Source organism: Mercenaria mercenaria, chromosome 2, assembly GCF_021730395.1.
Source record: "Mercenaria mercenaria strain notata chromosome 2, MADL_Memer_1, whole genome shotgun sequence".
NCBI lineage: Eukaryota > Metazoa > Mollusca > Bivalvia > Venerida > Veneridae > Mercenaria > Mercenaria mercenaria.
Window position 1 is genome coordinate 68,540,506 of NC_069362.1, and position 20,249 is coordinate 68,560,754.

Consider the following 20,249-nt stretch of genomic DNA (forward strand, 5'->3'; position numbering starts at 1 on the left):
GGGTTTTTATATCATCATACACATCATATGAAATAAGGGCCATAACTCTCAAACTAATATTTCATGTATTATCCCTGGGGCCCCTTTTTACTTAGAATTAAAGCTTAAATGGTGCACTTTCACTTTATCTCTGATTTTATTCAAACTTAAAAGAGTTGTTTCATATCCACTCACATTATATTACATAAGGTCTGTAACTCTGGTACCAATTTTTCTTGAATTATGCCCCCTTTTTACTTAGAAATTTAGGATAATTTTGATGAACTTTGCATTTCACTATACATGTATCTTTGTAATTACATAATGAACATGATTCAAACTTACAGTAGTTGTTCCACATCATTGTCCTCATCATATGACACAAGGTCCATAACTCTGGTGCAAATATTTCATGAATTATGTCACCTTTTTTCTTAGAATTTCAGTTAGTATTGATGCTTTCACATCATATGATATCTCTGTTGCTACTAAATTGATTTGATTCAAACTTAAATGGTTGTTCAACATCATCACCCATATCAAATGACACAAGGTCCATGACTCTGGCACCAATATGATGTAAATTATGCCCCCTTTTACTTAGGATTTCAAGTTGTGATGCACTTTTGCTTAATCTCAGTTACTTCTAAACGGATTTGATTCAAACTTAAAATAGTTGTTTCACATTATAATGCCACATGATATGACACAAAGTGCATAATTTTTGCAGAAATTTTCCATGAATTATGTCTCTTTTATACTCATTTAATGCTTTGATACAGCTTACCTCTTCAGACTTTATATTTACGGCTATTAGGATGTGAAGGCAAAAGGTTTGATGATTAATTAATCCCCAGTGAATGCTGAATTGTCTGTTAGTTCTATAAGGTAATATAAACTTTTCATTCTTATAATTATAATTATTGTCATAGGAATATTATTGTACCCCGCAACAACAAAGTTGTAAGGGGGGTATACTGGTTTCAGGTTGTCTGTCTGTCCGTAGACACAGTCTTGTGCGCACAATCTCTCCTCATCCCCTTGACACAATTTAATGAAATTTCACAAGTGATCAGTGACAACAGCAGTTGTGCATGGGGCATGTTAGGTTTTTTCAGAAAAAAAAATTGCAGAGTTATGGGACTTTGTTTTTTGTTACTATACTATATACATAGACACAATCTTGTGCGCACCATCTCTCCTCATCCCCTTGACACAATTTAATGAAACTTCACACAAGTGATCAGTTACAACAGTAGTTGTGCATGGGGCATGTTAGGTTCTTTCAACAACAAAAATTGCAGAGTTATGGGACTTTGTTTCTTGTAAACATACTATGTACATACAGTGTGCATATGCAATCTTGTGTGCACCTAATCTTCCGAACCCTTGCACACTATTTAATGAAACTTCACGCAAGTGATCAGTACCAATCCTAGTTGTGCATGGTGCATGTTACGTTCTTTTAGATAAATATTCTGCATAGTTATGGGACTTTGTTTTTAGCTCACCTGAGCAATGCTCAGGTGAGTTTTTCTGATCGCTCGATGTCCGGCGTCCGTCGTCTGTCGTCCGTCTGTCGTCTGTCTGTCGTCTGTCTGTCAACATTTAGCTTGTGTATGCGATAGAGGCTGTATTTTTCAATTAATCTTCATGAATATTGGTCAGAATGATAACCTTGATGAAATCTAGGCTGAGTTCGAAAATGGGTCATCTCGGGTCAAAAACTAGGTCACTAGGTCAAATCAAAGAAAAACCTTGTGTATGCGATAGAGGCTGTATTTTTCAATTAATCTTCATGAATATTGGTCAGAATGATAACCTTGATGAAATCTAGGCTGAGTTCGAAAATGGGTCATCTCGGGTCAAAAACTAGGTCACTAGGTCAAATCAAAGAAAAACCTTGTGTATGCGATAGAGGCTGTATTTTTCAATTGATCTTCATGAATATTGGTCAGAATGATTGCCTTGATGAAATCTAGGCCGAGTTCGAAAATGGGTCATCTCGGGTCAAAAACTAGGTCACTAGGTCAAATCAAAGAAAAACCTTGTGTATGCGATAGAGGCTGTATTTTTCAATTAATCTTCATGAATATTGGTCAGAATGATAACCTTGATGAAATCTAGGCCGAGTCCGAAAATGGGTCATCTTGGGTCAAAAACTAGGTCACTAGGTCAAATCAAAGAAAAACCTTGTGTATGCGCTAGAGGCTGTATTTTTCAATTGATCTTCATGAGTATTGGTCAGAATGATAACCTTGATGAAATCTAGGCCGAGTTTGAAAATGGGTCATCTCGGGTCAAAAACTAGGTCACTAGGTCAAATCAAAGAAAAACCTTGTGTATGCGCTAGAGGCTGTATTTTTCAATTGATTTTCATGAATATTGGTCAGAATGATTGCCTTGATGAAATCTAGGCCGAGTTCGAAAATGGGTCATCTCGGGTCAAAAACTAGGTCACTAGGTCAAATCAAAGAAAAACCTTTTGTATGCGATAGAGGTGGTATTTTTCAATTGATCTTCATGAATTTTGGTCAGAATCATAACCTTGATAAAATCTAGGCCGAGTTCGAAAATGGGTCATCTGGGGTCAAAAACTAGGTCACTAGGTCAGATCAAGGAAAAACCTTGTGTATGCGATAGAGGCTGTATTTTTCAATTGATCTTCATGAATTTTAGTCAGAATGATTATCTTGATGAAATTTAGACCAAGTACGAAAATGGGTCATCTCGGTTGAAAAACTAGGTCACTAGGTCAAATCAAAGAAAAACCTTGTGTATGCAATAGAGGCTGTATTTTTCAACTGATCTTCATGAAATTTAGCCAGAATGATTACCTTGATAAAATATAGGACGAGTTCGAAAATGGGTCATCTGGGGTCAAAAACTAGGTCACTAGGTCAAATCGAAGAAAAACATTGTGTATGCAATAGAGGATGTATTTTTCAATTGATCTTCATGAAATTTTGTCAGAGTGATTGCCTTGATGAAATCTAGGTCGAGTTTGAATATGGGTTATCTGAGGTTAAAAAGTAGGTCACTAGGTCAAATTAAAGAAAAATCTTGTGTATGCGATAGAGACTGTTTTTTTCAATTGATTTTTATGAAATTTGGTCAGGATGATTGCCTTGATGAAATCTAGGTCGAATTTGAATATGGGTCATCTGAGGTCAAAAACTAGGTCACTTGGTCAAATCAAAGAAAAAACTTGTGTATGTGATAGAGGCTGTATTTTTCAATTGATCTTCATGAAGTTTGGTCAGAATGATTGCCTTGATGAAATCTAGGTCGAGTTTGAACATGGGTCATCTAGGGTAAAAAACTAGGTCATATCTAAGAAAATGCTTGTTTTATCGCAAGAGACCAATTTTTTGGTCCAATCTTAATGAAAATTGGTCAGAATATTTGTTTCCATGAAATCACTAGGTCAAACATGTTTTACACTGTTATGGTGTGTTTCTTAGGTGAGCGACCTAGGGCCATCTTGGCCCTCTTGTTTGTTACTATACTATATACATACAGTCTATATACATACAGTCCACATAATTCAGCAATCTTTTTGTACGTCAAATTGCAATGTACTGTGTCAGTGCATGCGGGGTGTACATTCATCACCTTTAGTGATAGCTCTAGTTTTGAGCTGGCAGTTAGCATCACATTCACTGGCATCACAAATTTAATGACTTATTAATCAGGCATAATCCCAGTACAGAATGTATGTTAAAATGATATAAAAATCATATGGATTGTATTGACAGGAAATTTTGCTATATTTATATTTTCTTTACTACATCATCTCTTAACTGACTTCTTGTCATAACTAAATGTTTCAGCAGTATACAGATATGTGATATATCATGCCACAAACACTTAGGAATGATTAGTTTTCCTCCATGTTCAGAATTTGCATATTAAATATATTGTCCAATAAGGACCCAAAGGAGTAGATATAAAAAGTCGAGTAAGTTTGACATGTAGCGCATGCTAAAAGCATATTATACTCTAGAGATTCCAGTCTGTGTACTAAAGAGGATATTTATTTCATATTAATCAAATAGTGTGAGCAAATTAGTTGAATAGCTACTTAAATTTATTAAAATCTGTCTCAGCTGAATTTGAAGGCTTTAATTCAATACAAAAGAGAGCATTTTGTTGGTTCTTGGCATATATTTCCTGAGGTGTTTTAATGGAATTGATCAGTTTAGCAGCATCCAAGTTTCATGAAATATTAATGTATTGAAGTGTTACAGTGGATGTGTTATGTGCTAAAGTGTTTTACGTTCCACTATAATTGACTTTCACTTGGAATTTGATATTACAATATCTGACTATAATACAATTATTTGGCATATTATTGGCATGCCACCTTAAGTCTGCACCTTTTTCGCATCATGCATTTCCCTAGAAATTTACTTAAATTAGATTTTACATTTTCCCCCCAAAGAAAATGAGGAAATTGTTACTTCTGATTCAGCTAAAACTTGAATTTTTCTTTAAAAAAAGCCAGCTTATAGCCAGTGATTTTGTGTTTTGGCTTAACAATTAAAACAATATGGAGTGTTACTGTACTCGCCCACAGAGTGGCAGTTTTTTGACAATCTTTTCAGTTGTCCCAACTACTTCTTGTATGATCATCAAACCTCATTAAAAGGTTTGTTTTTGAAAAGAGGCAGACATCATTTGGTATAGGTTCAGATACCCAAAAGTCTATGTCAGTGTGGTCAACAGTTGTAATAGTGTTGGTTGAAGTGTATTTCAGTTTCATTATTATTCCCCTGCAAGTTTCAGGGACTACAGGATTGCACCTTTCCATCTGTCCATCATTCTGCCATTCAGTCCATCAGTCCGCATTATTTTATGTGTCTGGTCCATAACTCTTGTCATGCATCAAGGGATATTCATAATTGGCACAAATCTTCTTCATAAACAGACTACTTGTCCTGCACAAAGCTTGACCCTTAGCTTAAAGTTCAAGGTCATACTTGAAGGTCAAAGGTCAAAAGGGCTTTTTATCCTGTCTGGTCTGGTTAACTCAACCATCCATCAAGGGATTTTAATATTTCTTGATGTGAAAGTCCCCATTAATAAGACAAATTGTTGTGCACAGTTTCAATCCCTTAGCTTAAAAGTCAAAGAATAGCATTTTCTGATGGTGCTTAGAGTTCTTGCCAATTTATGTTAATACTAAATTCTGCGTGATATTAATACTTAAAATCTATGATTCGTGTAGTTTATATCCCAGTGAAACCTGGTGTGACATACTTCTCCTTCATCTTTCATTCATGTAGAGGAAATATTTTTTTAAACAATATTGTAATCAACATACTTATGAAGCCACAAGTACCTAATGGAGAACAGCTGTATGTTACACCAGTCAGTCTTGTGTACTATTTTTGTCCCCTCACAGAAGATTTGCTGTGGGGCAGTTAGATTTGCCTTTTGTCCCTCTGAATTTGCAGGGACATGCATATCTCAAAAAGTATTTGACCTAGAGTCTTGAAGCCTTACAGGAATATGGTTCAGCTTGTGGAGTTGTGTGCCCAGAGCTATGTTTAGCAAGAAATATGCATAAAGGGCCTAAAAGTTTATGTTTCACATATCTCAAACTGTATTTGACCTAGATTCACTGACATCAAGTCCTATACACCCCAGTGTCCTATACACATAAATGAATTTAATGACATCATTTGAAGCAGAACTTCGATTCTGTCTGTTACATTAGCAAATTATATAAATTCTACCCCACTTGGGAGAAAAATTATATCTGGGTCAAATTTCAGTGTAAGTTTTCTGTTTAATTGCTTCTTCTGGTTGATTTAACTTTGTTAATGCAGTCAGCTTTGTTCACAATTAAATGTATTAAAATTGGAAACTGTTGCACAGTTGGAAGTGAATTGTTACAATACTGTACAGACATTCTACAAGGGACACTGATGTTATTTTTTTTAGAAAATTCAGTATTTCTATTTTTTGTTTGGGGCATATCAAACTGATGACAATATATTGCCCTTTGATCACATCATAAAGGCATCTCCCTGGGACATGACTATTTCATGACAAGAGTCTAGATTTACAGAAATAATTTGCTAATGGGTTTCCAGCTCAATTTGGTATGGTAATATAACAGAGAGCATGTAAATGATTGACAGAGGTGAAAATGAAGGATGATCTTTTACCGAAATGTTATATTTCATTAATAATGCACCAGATACACCATATAGTTCTGTTATGAGATAGCATTCACCATAGAGTTCTCTGATGACATTTTGTCTCTGACATATTCTAGTAATGAGAGTATGTATGGAAAGTGTCAATAAAAGTTTTTTTGGTACCTTTGACAATTGCAGTCTACCACTTATTTGTCTGTGCCTATTAAAGGTGGTTAATCAGATTTTGACCAAGTAATGGGTATTGTCGAAAGTTTAACAAATGATCATTTACACTTACAGTATTTGTGTTATCTGACTGCTTAATACATGTTAGACTTTCACATAAGGGGAGATAATTCAAATATGGAATCAGCTAGAGTTATGGTTCTTTGACTCTGCACTTCCTCTCGCTGACCTCTATCAATATATAAAGTACCAGTATCAAGTCAGTCCTTTTCATAATTTTGGACTTTTTGGCTCCAGATAAGCTTTTTACGAAAAGTGTGATAATTGAAAAATCGGACTACCTAGAGTTATTGTTCCTTATCACTGCACTTCTTCTCAATGAGCTCTATCATTGTGTCAAGTTACAACTTTGTACCATCAATACCTTTTTAATTATGCTCTAGGCAAGAAGTGTGATGGATGAACCGACGAGCAGACAAGGTTGCGACTATATGCTCCCTTCCTTCGGAGAACATAAACCTAGTCTTGAAGCATAGGAATATTGTTCATGATGTGGAGTTATGCCCCAGGAGTTCTGTTTAGCAAGACCAGTTTTGGCAGAAATATGCATAAAGGGCCTAAAAGTTTATGTTTCACATTTCTCAAACCGTATTTGACCTAGATTCACTGACATCAAGTCCTATACACACCAGTGTCCTGTACACATACATGAATTTAATGACATAATTTGAAGCAGAACTTTGATTCTGTCTGTTACATTAGCAAATTGTATAAATTCTACTGACCTACAGAAAAGTTTATGTCCATGTCAAATTTCAGTGTTAGTTCTCTGTTTAATTGCTTCTTTAAGTTGACTTAACTTTGTTAATGCAGTCAGCTTTCTTCACAATTAAATGTATTAAAATTAGAAACTGTTGCACAGTTGGAAGTGAATTATTACGATACTGTACAGACATTCTTCAGGGAACACTGATGTCATTTTTTTAGGAAATTCAGTATTTCTATTGATTGTTTTGGGGATATCAAAAATGATGACAAAATATTGCCCTCAGATCACATCATAAAGGCATCTCCCTGGGACATGGCTATTTCATGACAGAGTCTAGATTTTCAGAAATAATTTGCTAATGGGTTTCCAGCTCAGTTTGGTTTGGTAATATAATAGAGAGCATGTAAATGATTGACAGAGGTGAATAATGAAGGATGATCTTTTACCCAAATGTTATATTTCATTAATAATGCACCAGATACACCATATAGTTCTGTTATGGGATAGCATTCACCAAAGAGTTCTCTGATGACATTTTGTCTTTGACATATTCTAGTAATGAGTGTATGTATGACTTGTTCAAAAAGTGTCAATAAAAGGTTTTTTGGTACCTTTGACAAATGCAGTCTACCACTTATTTTTCTGTGCCGATTAAAGGTGGTTAATCAGATTTTGACCAAGTAATGGGTATTGTCGAAAGTTTAACAAATGATCATTTACACTTATTTGTTTTTCACTGGAGATATTGTTTTTTTAATTTGATCTTCATGTCCTGGTAGTAAAACCAGAGTAGAGTTATTTTAGCATATGTATAAATTTAATAAACAATCTTTGCCTAAGACGTCATATGAATATAAGAGCTATTTTATTAGCCCACCATCATCAGATGGTGGGCTATTCAAATCACTCTGCGTCCGTGGTCCGTCGTCCTTCCGTCCGTCCGTCCGTCCGTCAGTCCGTCCGTCCTTCCGTCCGTTAACAATTTCTCGTTATCGCATCTCCTCATAAACTACCTGGGGGATTTTGACCAAACTTTGTCAGAATGATGTATTGGTACCCTAGTTGTGTCCCCCTGAAAATCAAACTGGTTCAACAATTTTTTAGTAAGTTATGGCCCTTTGTTTATTTCTATAGTTTACATAGATTTATATAGGGAAAAACTTTGAAAATCTTCTTGTCCAAAACCACAGAGCCTAGGGCTTTGATATTTGGTATGAAGCATCATCTAGTGGTCCTCTACCAAGATGATTCAAAATATTCCTTGGGTCTAATATGGCCCCGCCCCCGGGGTCACATGGTTTATATACACTTATATAGGGAAAAACTTTGAAAAACCTCTTGTTCAAAACCACAGGGCCTAGGGCTTTGATATTTTGTATATGACATCAACTAGTGGTCTTCTACTAAGATTGTTCAAATTATCCCCCTAGGGTCAAATATGGCCCCGCCCCCGGGGGTCACATGGTTTACATAGACTTACATAGGGAAAAACGTTGAAAATCTTCTTGTCCAAACCACAAAGCCTAGGGCTTTGGCATTTGTAATGTAGCATCATCTAGTGTTCTCTACCAAGTTTGTCCAAATTATCCCCCTAGGGTCAAATATGGCCCCGCCCTGGGGGTCACATGGTTCATATAGACTTATATAGGGAAAGTTTACAAATCTTCTTGTCAATAACCTACAACATTCAAGTTTGGACTACCTGTATGGTTTTGAGTGGCAAGATGAACCTTGACATGAGTTACCTTTATTTTGACCTAGTGACCTACTTTCACATTTCTGTAGCACAGCCTGTCAAATATGGACCACGTGCATAGTTTTGTGCACTGAAAAAAACTTTGACCTTGACTTTGACCTAGTGACCTACTTTCACATTTTTTGAAGGTACAGCTTCAAATTTGGACCACATGCATAGTTCTGTGTTCCGAATTGGAATTTGACCTTGATTTTGACCTACTGACCTACTTTCACATTTCTCAGCTACAGCCTTCAAATTTGGACCACATGCATATTTTGTGTTACCGAAACAAACTTTGACCTTTACATTGACCTAGTGACCTACTTTCACATTTTTGATGGTACAGGCTTCAAATTTGGAACACATGCATAGTTCTGTACTTGTTCCGAAATAAAATTTGACCTTGATTTTGACCTAGTGAACCTACTTTCAACATTTCTCGAGGGCTACAGCCTTCAAATTTGGACCACTTGCATAGTTTTGTGTACCGAAATGAACTTTGACCTTAAGATTGACCTAGTGACCTACTTTCACATTTCTGTAGCTACAGGCTTCAAATTTAGACCACATGCATAGGATTGTGTACCGAAACAAACTTTGATGACCTTGAATTGACCTATGACCTACTTTCACATATTTTTGAAGGTACAGGCATTAAATTTGGACCACATAGCATAAATTTGTGTTCTGAAGTGTAATTTGACCTTGATTTTGACCTAGTGACCTACTTTCACGTTTCGTCCTTGAAATTGATCTAGTGACCTACTTTCACATTTCTCAAGCTACAGGTTTCGAATTTGGACCACATGCAAAGTGTTGTGTACGGAAATGAAATTTGACCTTGAGCTAGTCAGTAAGTCTTGAAATTTGGAACACTCAAAAATGGTACATTGGTGGGCGCCAAGATCACTCTGTGATCTCTTGTTATATTTGTCATATATTACATGTCATTGATAAATATATATTTAGCCGAAATTCATTAGAAATGCAAGTTGTTAGAATATTATTACCTCCCTTTACCTACCTTGGTTGCGCAACCAGGATAGATTGGAAATATATGAATTCCGAAGCTACAAACTATTTTAGAAATTGCCCTTTGGTTCAGATTGTTGAACTTTCTCAATATCTATCAAATGTAAATGTAAAATAAGAAATTACATTGAAATCAAAAGCTGTAGCCCAGTTGTTTAATACTTTCAAATTGAAGGAAGGTTATTACTTAAAAGTTGACAAAAAAATAAAAAACATTATTGCAGTAACATTTCTAATACGGATCTAACTCTATAAAATGCTTCCTTTTGTTTGTTAAATAAATCTCCGACAGAATATACGTAAACTAAAAAATGTCATGAAATTTTGCTTAAATGTGACTGACCAGGATTCTGCTTTTGCGACCAGTGCAGACCAAGTTAAGCCTGCAATAATAAATGGTATTGCCTAAATTGAATGATGGACCAGTCCATTTTAGAAATTTAGCAGCTCTTGGCATGTAACACTTGACGTTTACATGTAGCTGAAGATCTGAAGCAGTAAGAAATCCTGCACTTAACAGCTCATAGAGAAAATGTGTGCTTTAATTTATAGGAATGCAGGAAAGTATAAAATGGGTTTAAGAATAAGTCATGAATAAATCATTTCTTATCTACAGGATAGACTAGAGAACAACAGCCATTGAATGCCATAACATGTTGGTGTCAGGGCTAAGCTTTAATGAAAAGTTAAAACATGGGATTGATTATTGAAAGATAATTTGAAACGAGAATATTGATTTTGCATGCAACTGTCATCAGCTGCATTATTTGCAGGTTTGATTAAAAAGCAAGTCTTGTTTATTGCTCTCCAAACAGTTTTCCACAATAAAATGATGCAGAAATTTAGATTATATCTTATCAAGTAGAAAAAATGGAAACTTCACAGGTCGCTCAACACGACAAAAACGAAAATGTTGCAGGCTCGGTTTGATTGAGCCTGGTCATGGACGGTAGTGGAAATGCATGCTACCGTCCACGCCCTCTAGCCCCGGGTTGAGCAGAACTCAACATTTACACATGCTAAAAGTACAAAAAGCAATTTAGAGACATCTGCAGATGTATTCAAATGGCGGTAAACATGGAACCTTCAATGATACACGGGTTGTGGCATGTAATACCATGAAAAGCGGTGTTTCAAACCTAATTTCAGGGATTTGGAAAAGGTTACACATTTTAGCAGTGTGAAAAGTGAAAAAACAGGATTTCAAAATATTCTGACAGTATTTTGCTCAATTTTAACTGCTTCTGTAGCATAGTGATAGAGCACCCGCTTCAGGTGCAGAAGGTTGTAGGTTTTTTCCCCTAATTTGCTTCATACCAAAGATTTGAAAAATGGTACCAGTAGCTTCCTCCCTTAGCATTAAGAGGACAGGTTGGCGCCTGGTGTCAGTATAAAGTGACGGGGGGCGGGGGGGGGGGGGGGGGGGGGGGTTAGATATCATCCCCTGTGTCTAGGGTGTGATATTCCAATCAAACAGCACTATAAATTTGGTCATTGCACTCTATAAGACCCTAAGATGACACCATTGTTTATATGACTGAAAAATTGTTGAAAAAGATGCTAAACACGAACATACAGACGCATTTTTCTGGCACTTTTTGCAAGTTTCAGTGTTTAACCCTTATCATGCTACATATCTAGAATGGATTGGTCCATCATTCAATTTGGGCAATACCATTTATCATTCGAAGGGGTGTTCACTGAAAATTTACTGACTGGATAGCGAACAGTGCAGACCATGCAGTGCACGGATGTGCAGGCTGATCTTGGTCTGCACTGGTCGCAAAGGCAGAATCACTTGCCACCAGCAGGCTAAAGGTTAAATAAACTGATAAATCTGTAAGCATGATTATGTTCAGAACATGGATGTGAAAAATCTCCAAAATATTTATTTGGTTTATAATATTGTGCACAGTACTTAACAATGCTTCTAACACTTTCCCATGCCCTGTATTCCCTCTGTATTATGGCAATATCTTTCATTTTACTTAAAATGGTCTTTTCTGAAATTTCTCACATGTTGAAATATGTTATTCATTTTCTGACCTCAATCCATTTTTTAAAAGTCACAAAAATATACAGGGGGATGTTAGAAGTCAAACTAAGCTAATTGCACGGAACATGTATGTCTAAATAATTGTAATTTTGAGTTAGTTGAATGTTGGTATCTCTTATACACACTGAATTTCATGATTGATTTTACAAGCCTATAATCTCAACCTGTTTATTGCATTATTTCAGTATCTTGCATGAACACTAGAGCATAATTATGGAGTTTGAAGAGGTGGATATACAGTCTATCAGATTTCTGTGTTCTGATGGCGGCTTGCTGCAATCCAGCTTGTGTCCGGATATCACATGTAAGCTACCAGAGGGCGCTCTTACAATCGGCAAAAAAAGTTTTTGTAGGGTTTCTATACAGGTAAAAACGGCATTTGACTCTCTCTTTAACAAGTATAAAGCACTTAGTGATGCTAATGATTTAATCTTCAGCCAGTCTCACTATGTCTAATTGACCAAGTGAATAAGGTTGCAGACTTTGAATCACTTGTCCCCCACTGCTGTGGGTTTGTAACCTCATACAGGATGTAGAATTCTTTCATGTGTGGAAGCCATCCAGCTGGCTTACAGAAGATGAGTGGTTCTACCAAGGTGCACCTGAAACATTTTGCCTGGAGGAGCACCTTGGGTCTTCCTCTACCATCAAAGGCTGGAAAAGCTGCCATATTGTGTTTGTGAGACGCGGAACACAATAATACAAACATTGAACATTAGTCGGATATGTAAGTCTTTGCAAATCTCATAGCACATTTTCTTAATTGATTACACTGAAAAATTATGTAATTGGAAAGCCTATGAAAAAAAAAAAAAGCCTGAATAATTATGTAATATTGATGTTTCAGCTGAACTTGTGTTCCATCATAGTTTCTACCCTTCTCAAATATTTTTACTATTCATACACACATCATAGTTGTAGGTGATACAAATACTTATATATACAGGTGATGAATACAGATGAGTCGGTACTACACCGACATATGGGGAAAGATGCTTTTGTCTCACCTATAGTTGTCATTGAACCTGTAAGAAGAAAGTTCCACAAGTCTTTGACCAAAACAATTCCTCTACCAGGCTTTGGAGTTAAGAAATTTGAAAGTAAAAATGTGAGGATACTGTTCAGTATAACAGGTAAGGAATGAAACGTGGCCTGTCCTACAGACCTTTGCCTATATTGTCACTTCCAAGGAAATAAGCCAGGAGAAACATTTCATTTGTTTGTTTGGATTGATTCAATCAAGAAATCCACATATATTGGTCCCACATGAATATCAGTGATTCAGCAATATGCTGAAAGTACATTGTGTGATGAAATGCAAGATGCAAATATTGTGCTGTGTATTTCATTTGACAGATACTAGTATAGCACCAGATACAAAGTAGTCCACCCATCCATCTTGTCTGCTCCATAATTGAGCCATGCCATGGGAAAACCAACATAGTGGGTACGCGACCAGCATGGATCCAGACCAGCCTGCGCATCTGCGCAGTCTGGTCAGGATCCATGCTGTTCGCTAATGGTTTCTCCAATTCCAATAGGCTTAAAAGCGAACAGCATGGAGCCTGACCAGACTGCGCGGATGCGCAGGCTGGTCTGGATCCATGCTGGTCACATACCCACTATGTTGGTTTTCTCATGGCACGGCTCATATCATCTTAACTGCTGGGAAGATTTTCATAAAACTGACATCAGTTGTTGACCTCATCAAGATGATTTGCAGAGTGCATGGCCCAGTTGACTTGGTCTAAGGTCAACGTCACAGGGGTTAAAGGTCAATAAGCTTAAGTTTCTTACCACCTCAGATTGTCTAATCACTTGGAAGATTTTCATAAATCTGGTAATTTTACCTCATCAAGACAATGTGCAAAGCACACAACCCAGGTCACTAGGTCCAAGGTCAATACTTTGAGGTCAAAGGGCATATAGTTTATTCTAGATTTTGCTTGATATCTTCATAACCACTTGAAAATTTTTCACCAAACTGCTGTCAAATATTTACTCCCACCAAAATGTCTTGCAGAGCACACAACCCAGTTCACTAGGTCCAAGGTCTATTTCACACTTACAGGTAAAAGATATATTAACTCAAAGTTGTTTCTGCTCCATAATTTCTAAATGACTGGAAGCATTTTTCATAAAACTAGCATCAATTGTTCTCAGATGCAGTTTGCACAACCCAGGTAACTAGGTTCAAGGTCCAGGTCACATTGAAGATCGAAGGTCATGAACACAACATTTTACTTTCACTGTATCAAAGCTGCATCTTGGGGTATTTAAATCACCTTTAGTGATAGCTCTGGTTTTTAGCTCACCTGAGCCAGAGGCTCATGGTGAGCTTTTGTGACCGCTCAATGTCCGTCGTGTGACGTACGTCGTTCGTCGTGTGTTGTGTGTCCATCAACATTTTCTAAAAAAATCTTCTTCTTGAAAACCACTGGGCAGAATTGCACCAAACTTCACAGGAATGTTCCTTGGGTGACTCCCTTTCAAAATTATTCAAAGAACTGAATTCCATGCAGAACTCTGGTTGTCATGGCAACCGAAAGGAAAAACTTTAAAAATCTTCTTGTTCAAAACCACAGGGCCTAGGGCTTTGATATATGGTATGTAGCATCATGTAATGGTCCTCTACCAAGATTGTTCAAATTATCCCCCTAGGCTCAAATATGGCCCGGCTCCGGGGGTCACATGGTTTATATAGACTTATATAGGGAAAACTTTGAAAATCTTCTTGTACAAAACCACAAGGCCTAGGGCTTTGATATTTGTAATGTAGCATCATCTAGTGGTCCTCTACCAAGATTGTTCAAATGATCCCCCTAGGGTCAAATATGGCCCCGCCCCGGGGGTCCCAACTTTACATAGACTTGTATAGGAAAAAAAAGTTTAAAAATCTTCTTGTCTGAAACCACAAGACATAGGCCTTTGATATTTGGTTTGTAGCATTGTCTTATGGTCCTCAACAAACACTGTTCAAATTGTACCCCTGGAGTGAAAAGAGGTCCTGCCCTGGGGTCACTTAGTTATTATATGAGTTATATAGGAAAAAATACTTAAAAATTATCTGATCCTATTTCCTAGACTGTTTAATGATAACTACCTGATGACCACAAGTAATATGATTTCACTTGACTGTAACCTTGACCTGTTGACCTACTTTCTTGTTTTTTAAGATACAGCCTTGAAATTTTGATGACATACACAGTTTTGCAGACTGAATTTCATTGACCATGAATGTGATCTACTGACTTTCTTAATATTTTAGCTTTAGCATCAGTTTGACATTTGAAATATGTAGCTCATATTACTCAGGTGAGTGATCCAGGGTCATCATGACCCTCTTGTTTAAATGTGTTCTGTTCCAATACAGTGAACTGTATTTTCTAATTCAAGATAACAGAAGTTCATTTTTTTCAATCCATGTTCATGATCAAAGTCTGTACAAATTTTTTCTAAGGGTGTACTCATCAATTATTATGAACTGTCTGTGCATTTCGCTCCTTTCTCATTAATAATTCTCTTTGATGGGAAGAAGAATGTTTGTTGAATCATTGTTCCTTGGGTTCAATGGCGGCTGAAGAGGTACACATCAAAGGGGTATTTTCAGAATTTAGTAGGATTGCAGAATTTGTAGAGAGGTCTGAGGGCGGCTGCCTAATTTTTTTTTTGGAAGTATACCTCAAACGGTTCGATGCTGTGCCATCTTTTAGATTTGGATCTGCCCTTGCAACAAACAAAATTTTTACCATTTGTAGATACTGAGTTGAACAGACATTTTGCAATATATCATGTATTTATTAAATAGGGATATATTATAGGTCTGTTTGTGGCCTAATCTGTTCACCTTTTTATACGCCCGTTTGAAAAACGGGACGTATTATGGGAACGCCCCTGGCGGGCGGGTTGGCGGGCGGGCGGGCGGCGTCCACAGACCTTGTCCGGAGCATATCTTCTACATGCATGAAGGGATTTTGATGAAACTTGGCACAGTTGTTCACCATCATGAGACGGAGTGTCATGCGCAAGAACCAGGTCCCTAGGTCTAAGGTCAAGGTCACACTTAGAGGTCAAAGGTCAAATTCAAGAATGACTTTGTCCGGAGCATATCTTCTCCATGCATAGAGGATTTTTGATGAAAGTTGCACAATTGTTCATCATCATGAGAAGGTGTCATGCGCAAGAACCAGGTCCTAGGTCTAAGTCAAGGTCACACTTAGAGGTCAAAGGATACAAGAATGAAAACTTTGTCCGAGCATTTCTTCTTCAGCATAGAGGATTTTGATATAACTTGGCACAAATGTTTCACCACCATGAGTCGAGTGTCATGCGCAAGAACCAGTCTCTAGGTCTAAGGTCAAGGTCACACTTAGAGGTCAAAGGATACAAGAATGAAAACTTGTCCGGAGATGTCTTCTTCATGCATAGAGGGATTTGATATAACTTGGCACAATGTTCACCACCATGAGACGTAGTGTATGCGCAAGAACCAGGTCCCTAGGTCTAAGGTCAAGGTCACACTTAGAGGCCAAAGGTCAATACAAGAATGACTTTGTCCGAAGCATTCTTCTTCATGCATGGAGGGATTTTGATGTAACTTGACCAATTATACACCATCATGAGACGAAGTGTCATGCGCAGTTCCTTCTTTCGAATTACTTCCCTTGTTGTTACTATAAATAGCTATATTGTAACTTTTTCATTACAAGTCATAGGGAAAAATCGAGCCCACTTTTCTGTAGTACAGTATGCATGCTACATCCAATTTGAGGTGTATTTTGACCATCCTCTACCTGGTAAAGATTTTGCGAGGACTTACAATTTTTTTTGATTTTTTTTTTCTTTTTTTTTTTTTTTTTAAGATTAACTTCCTTAGTTGTTACTATAAATAACTTATATGTAACTTTTTTATAATTGACCGTAGGAAAAACCAAGACCACTTTTCTGTGGTACAACATAGATGTTACTTTCCAATTTTAGGTGTATTTAAGGTATCTCTACCTGGTAAGGAGTTTTTTGTGACTTAGAAAAACAAAACACTTAGTTATTACTAAACAACCACAAGTTAAAATTCCATTGCAAATACAGGTGCTAGAGTAAAGAAATTTGCTGTGACGGGCGTATATTGTGACATTCTTGCACTCTTGTTGAAAGGTATATAAGCATAATGATATGTATTTAGGTAATATGTCACAAAATAAGGGGAGCAGTGGTTTAGTGGTTAAATAGTCGAACTAATCCGACGCATACAGTCTGTTTTATATTGTGACAGTCAAACTGTAATGTCGCAGTGGCTGCAAATGTCAGAAATTAAAAAGCAGCCGCTCAGTGACAGTAAGCTTGTCTAGTGGTTAAAGTGTTGTCCACTGAATTTGGGGTTGTGGGTTCAGGCTCCACTGTGGTAATGACCACACCATCTCATGTGACAGCCAGTACTTGGGTGGAGCAGGAATGACATCAGACGTTATTACGTACTTGTTTATATTCTACTTTAAGTAACAATGGAATATGAACCATCAGCATTTTTCCATATTGATGTCTGTATTTCATGTCAGGTGTGTGACGTCATTTTAAATGTGTATCATTGCGTTATATTTTTTATTTACGTCAATATTGTCAATTTTATTCAACAAATTCATAATATCTATATAATATGAATATGTGTAGGGCCATAATTAAAAAATTGTTTGTTTGTGGTAACGCGACCAAAGTTTTTTGTGCAGGTAGGTAGGTAGGGATTTTTTTTTGCATATAATCATATAAGGAAAACAAATTCTTTTGACTGGCCAGAATAAAAAGTTGGGTGGCAGCGATTTTCATGGGTAGGTTGTGTTACCGCAAACAAATGTTTTTATGATAGCCTAGATGCCTATATATTAAAAAGCTTATTAGGTTTGCATCAAGAAATATGCAATTGCTCTTAAGCTGAATAGATTTATGCCTTAAGTTGCCCAGTAATTCCACGGCAGATCTCTTGCATATTTCGCATTACAAAGCTTTGAATAAACTATAATTATTGTCTTCTATCAAATTTTAGACAATATTCACCTCTCCAGCCAGGAGATCACTGTGTCAGGACTTTTATATAGAATTAAAAGAATTAAATAAAGAAAATTTAAAATACCTTTCTCAGGAAATGCAAGGCTTAGATGTAAAATATTTTACTTCAGGAATTGGCTAGTGGACTTGTACAAAATTTGTTCAAATTGGGTCCCTGGGATCAATTTTTGGCCCCCAAAACTTGCCTAAATTGATATTTACTTAACTTTCAGGGTCAGATGAGAATTCTGATTGGCAAGATATTAGTTCAGCAGTGAGTGAGAAGGCCCTGGATGAGGCAGTGGAACACGGAAAGCTGTTCATAGAACATGTAGTCACTGGCAGGTTGGTATGGACCTTTTAGTCACTGGTAGGTTGGTATAGACAGTGTAGTCACTAGTAGGTTGTATAGACTGTATTTTAGTTGCTAGCACGTTGGTAAAGAAAGTGTAGTCACTGGTGGGTTGGTATAGACAGTGTAGTCACTGGCAAGTTTGTATAGACCATCTAGTCACTGGCAGGTTGATATAGAGAGTGTAGTTGCTGACAGGTTGGTACAGACTGTGTAGTCACTGGCAGTTTGGTATAAACCATCTAATCACTGGCAGATTTATATAGAGAGTGTAGTCGTTGACAGATTGGTACAGACTGTGTAGTCACGGGCAGGTTGGTTTTGACCATCTACTTACTGGCAGGTTGGTATGAACTTTTTAGTCACCGGTAGGTTGGTATAGACCATCTTGTCACTGGCAGATTGATATAGAGAGTGTAGCCACTGACAGGTTGGTATAGACTGTGTAGTCACTGGTAGTCAATATAGACAGTGTAGTCACTGGCAGGTTGGTATAGACAGTATAGTCACTGGCAAGTTGGTATAGACTGTGTAGTCACTGGAAGGTTGGTATGCACATTTTAGCACAAGTAGGTTGGTATAAACAGTGTTGTCACAGGTAGGTGGTATAGACTATGTAGTCACTGGTAGGTTGGTATAGACCAGCTAGTCACTGGCAGGTTGGTATAGACCATCTTGTCAGTGACAGGTTGGTATAGACAGTGTAGTCACTGGCAGATTGGTATAGACAGTGTAGTCACTGGTAAGTTTGTATAGACTATGTAGTAACTGGCAGGTTGGTATAGACCATCTAGTCACTGGCAGATTGATATAGAGAGTGTAATCACTGACAGGTTGGTATAGACTGTGTAGTCACTGGCAGTTTGGTATAGACAGTGTAGTCACTGGCTGGTTGGTACAGCATTGTTTCTTTAGTGACTCTCTACTTAATTCTTTCAATTCATTGTTTAGTTAAAAACATGGCCCCCAGGGAGCGGGGCTTGTTTTTGGAAATTTTCGAAAATCTTTGCTATTGTATGTTATGAAAACTACTTATTATGCCCCTTCAAAGAAGGAGGGGTATATTGTTCTGCAGATGTCAGTCGGTCAGTAGGTTGGTCAGTCTGTCAGTTGGTATGTAGACCAATCCGTTTCTGGATGATAACTCAAGAACTTTTGGGCCTAGGATCATGAAGTTGGTAAGGAGGTTGGTCATAACCAGCAGATGACCCTTACTGATTTTGAGATTTGTAGGTCAAAGGTCAAGGTCACAGTGACCCGGAACAGTTAAATGGTTTCCAGATGATAACTCAAGAACGCTTGGGTCTAGGATCATGAAAGTTGATAGGGAGGTTGGTCATGACCAGCAAATGACCCCTATCGATTTTGAGGTCAATAGGTCAAAGATCAAGGTCACAGTGACCCACAACAGTTAAACGGTTTCTGGATGACAACTCGAGAATACTTGGGCCTAGGAGCATGAAAGTTGATAGGGAGGTTGATCATGACCAGCAAATGACCCCTATTGATTTTGAGATCAGTAGGTCAAAGGTCAATGTCACAGTGACCCGGAACAATTAGACAGTTTTCGAATAGTAACTCGAAAACGCTTAGGCCTAGGATCATGAAAGTTGATAGGGAGGTTGGTCATAAGAAGCAAATGACCCCTATTGATTTTGAGTTCATTAGATCAAAGATCAAGGTCACAGTGACCCGGAACAGTTAAACAGTTTCCAGATGATAACTCAAGAACGCTTGGGCCTAGGATCATGAAAGTTGACAGGGAGGTTAATCATGACCAGCAGATGATCCCTATTGATTTTGAGGTCAGTAGGATTAAGGTCAAGGTCACAGTTAAACCGTTTCCGGACAATAACTTGAGAATGCTTGGGCCTAGGATCACGAAACTTAATAGAGAGTTTGATCATGACCAGTATATGACCCCTATTGATTTTGAGGTCAATAGGTCA

The 20,249-nt window shown here is 37.3% G+C and overlaps 1 protein-coding gene across 2 annotated transcripts in view; it reads left to right on the forward strand.

The window, feature by feature from the left end:
- The window catches only part of LOC123564198 (ankyrin-3-like), a 54,009-nt gene that overhangs the window by 16,790 nt on the left and 16,970 nt on the right, over window positions 1-20,249 (forward strand). For both annotated transcript variants that reach the window (XM_045357573.2, XM_045357571.2), the window contains 3 exons: window positions 12,095-12,275; window positions 12,856-13,042; window positions 18,182-18,293. In XM_045357573.2, coding sequence (XP_045213508.2) covers window positions 12,123-12,275; window positions 12,856-13,042; window positions 18,182-18,293 — 452 coding nt within the window. In that variant the 5' untranslated portion in view covers window positions 12,095-12,122. The remainder of the gene's footprint in view (window positions 1-12,094; window positions 12,276-12,855; window positions 13,043-18,181; window positions 18,294-20,249) is intronic.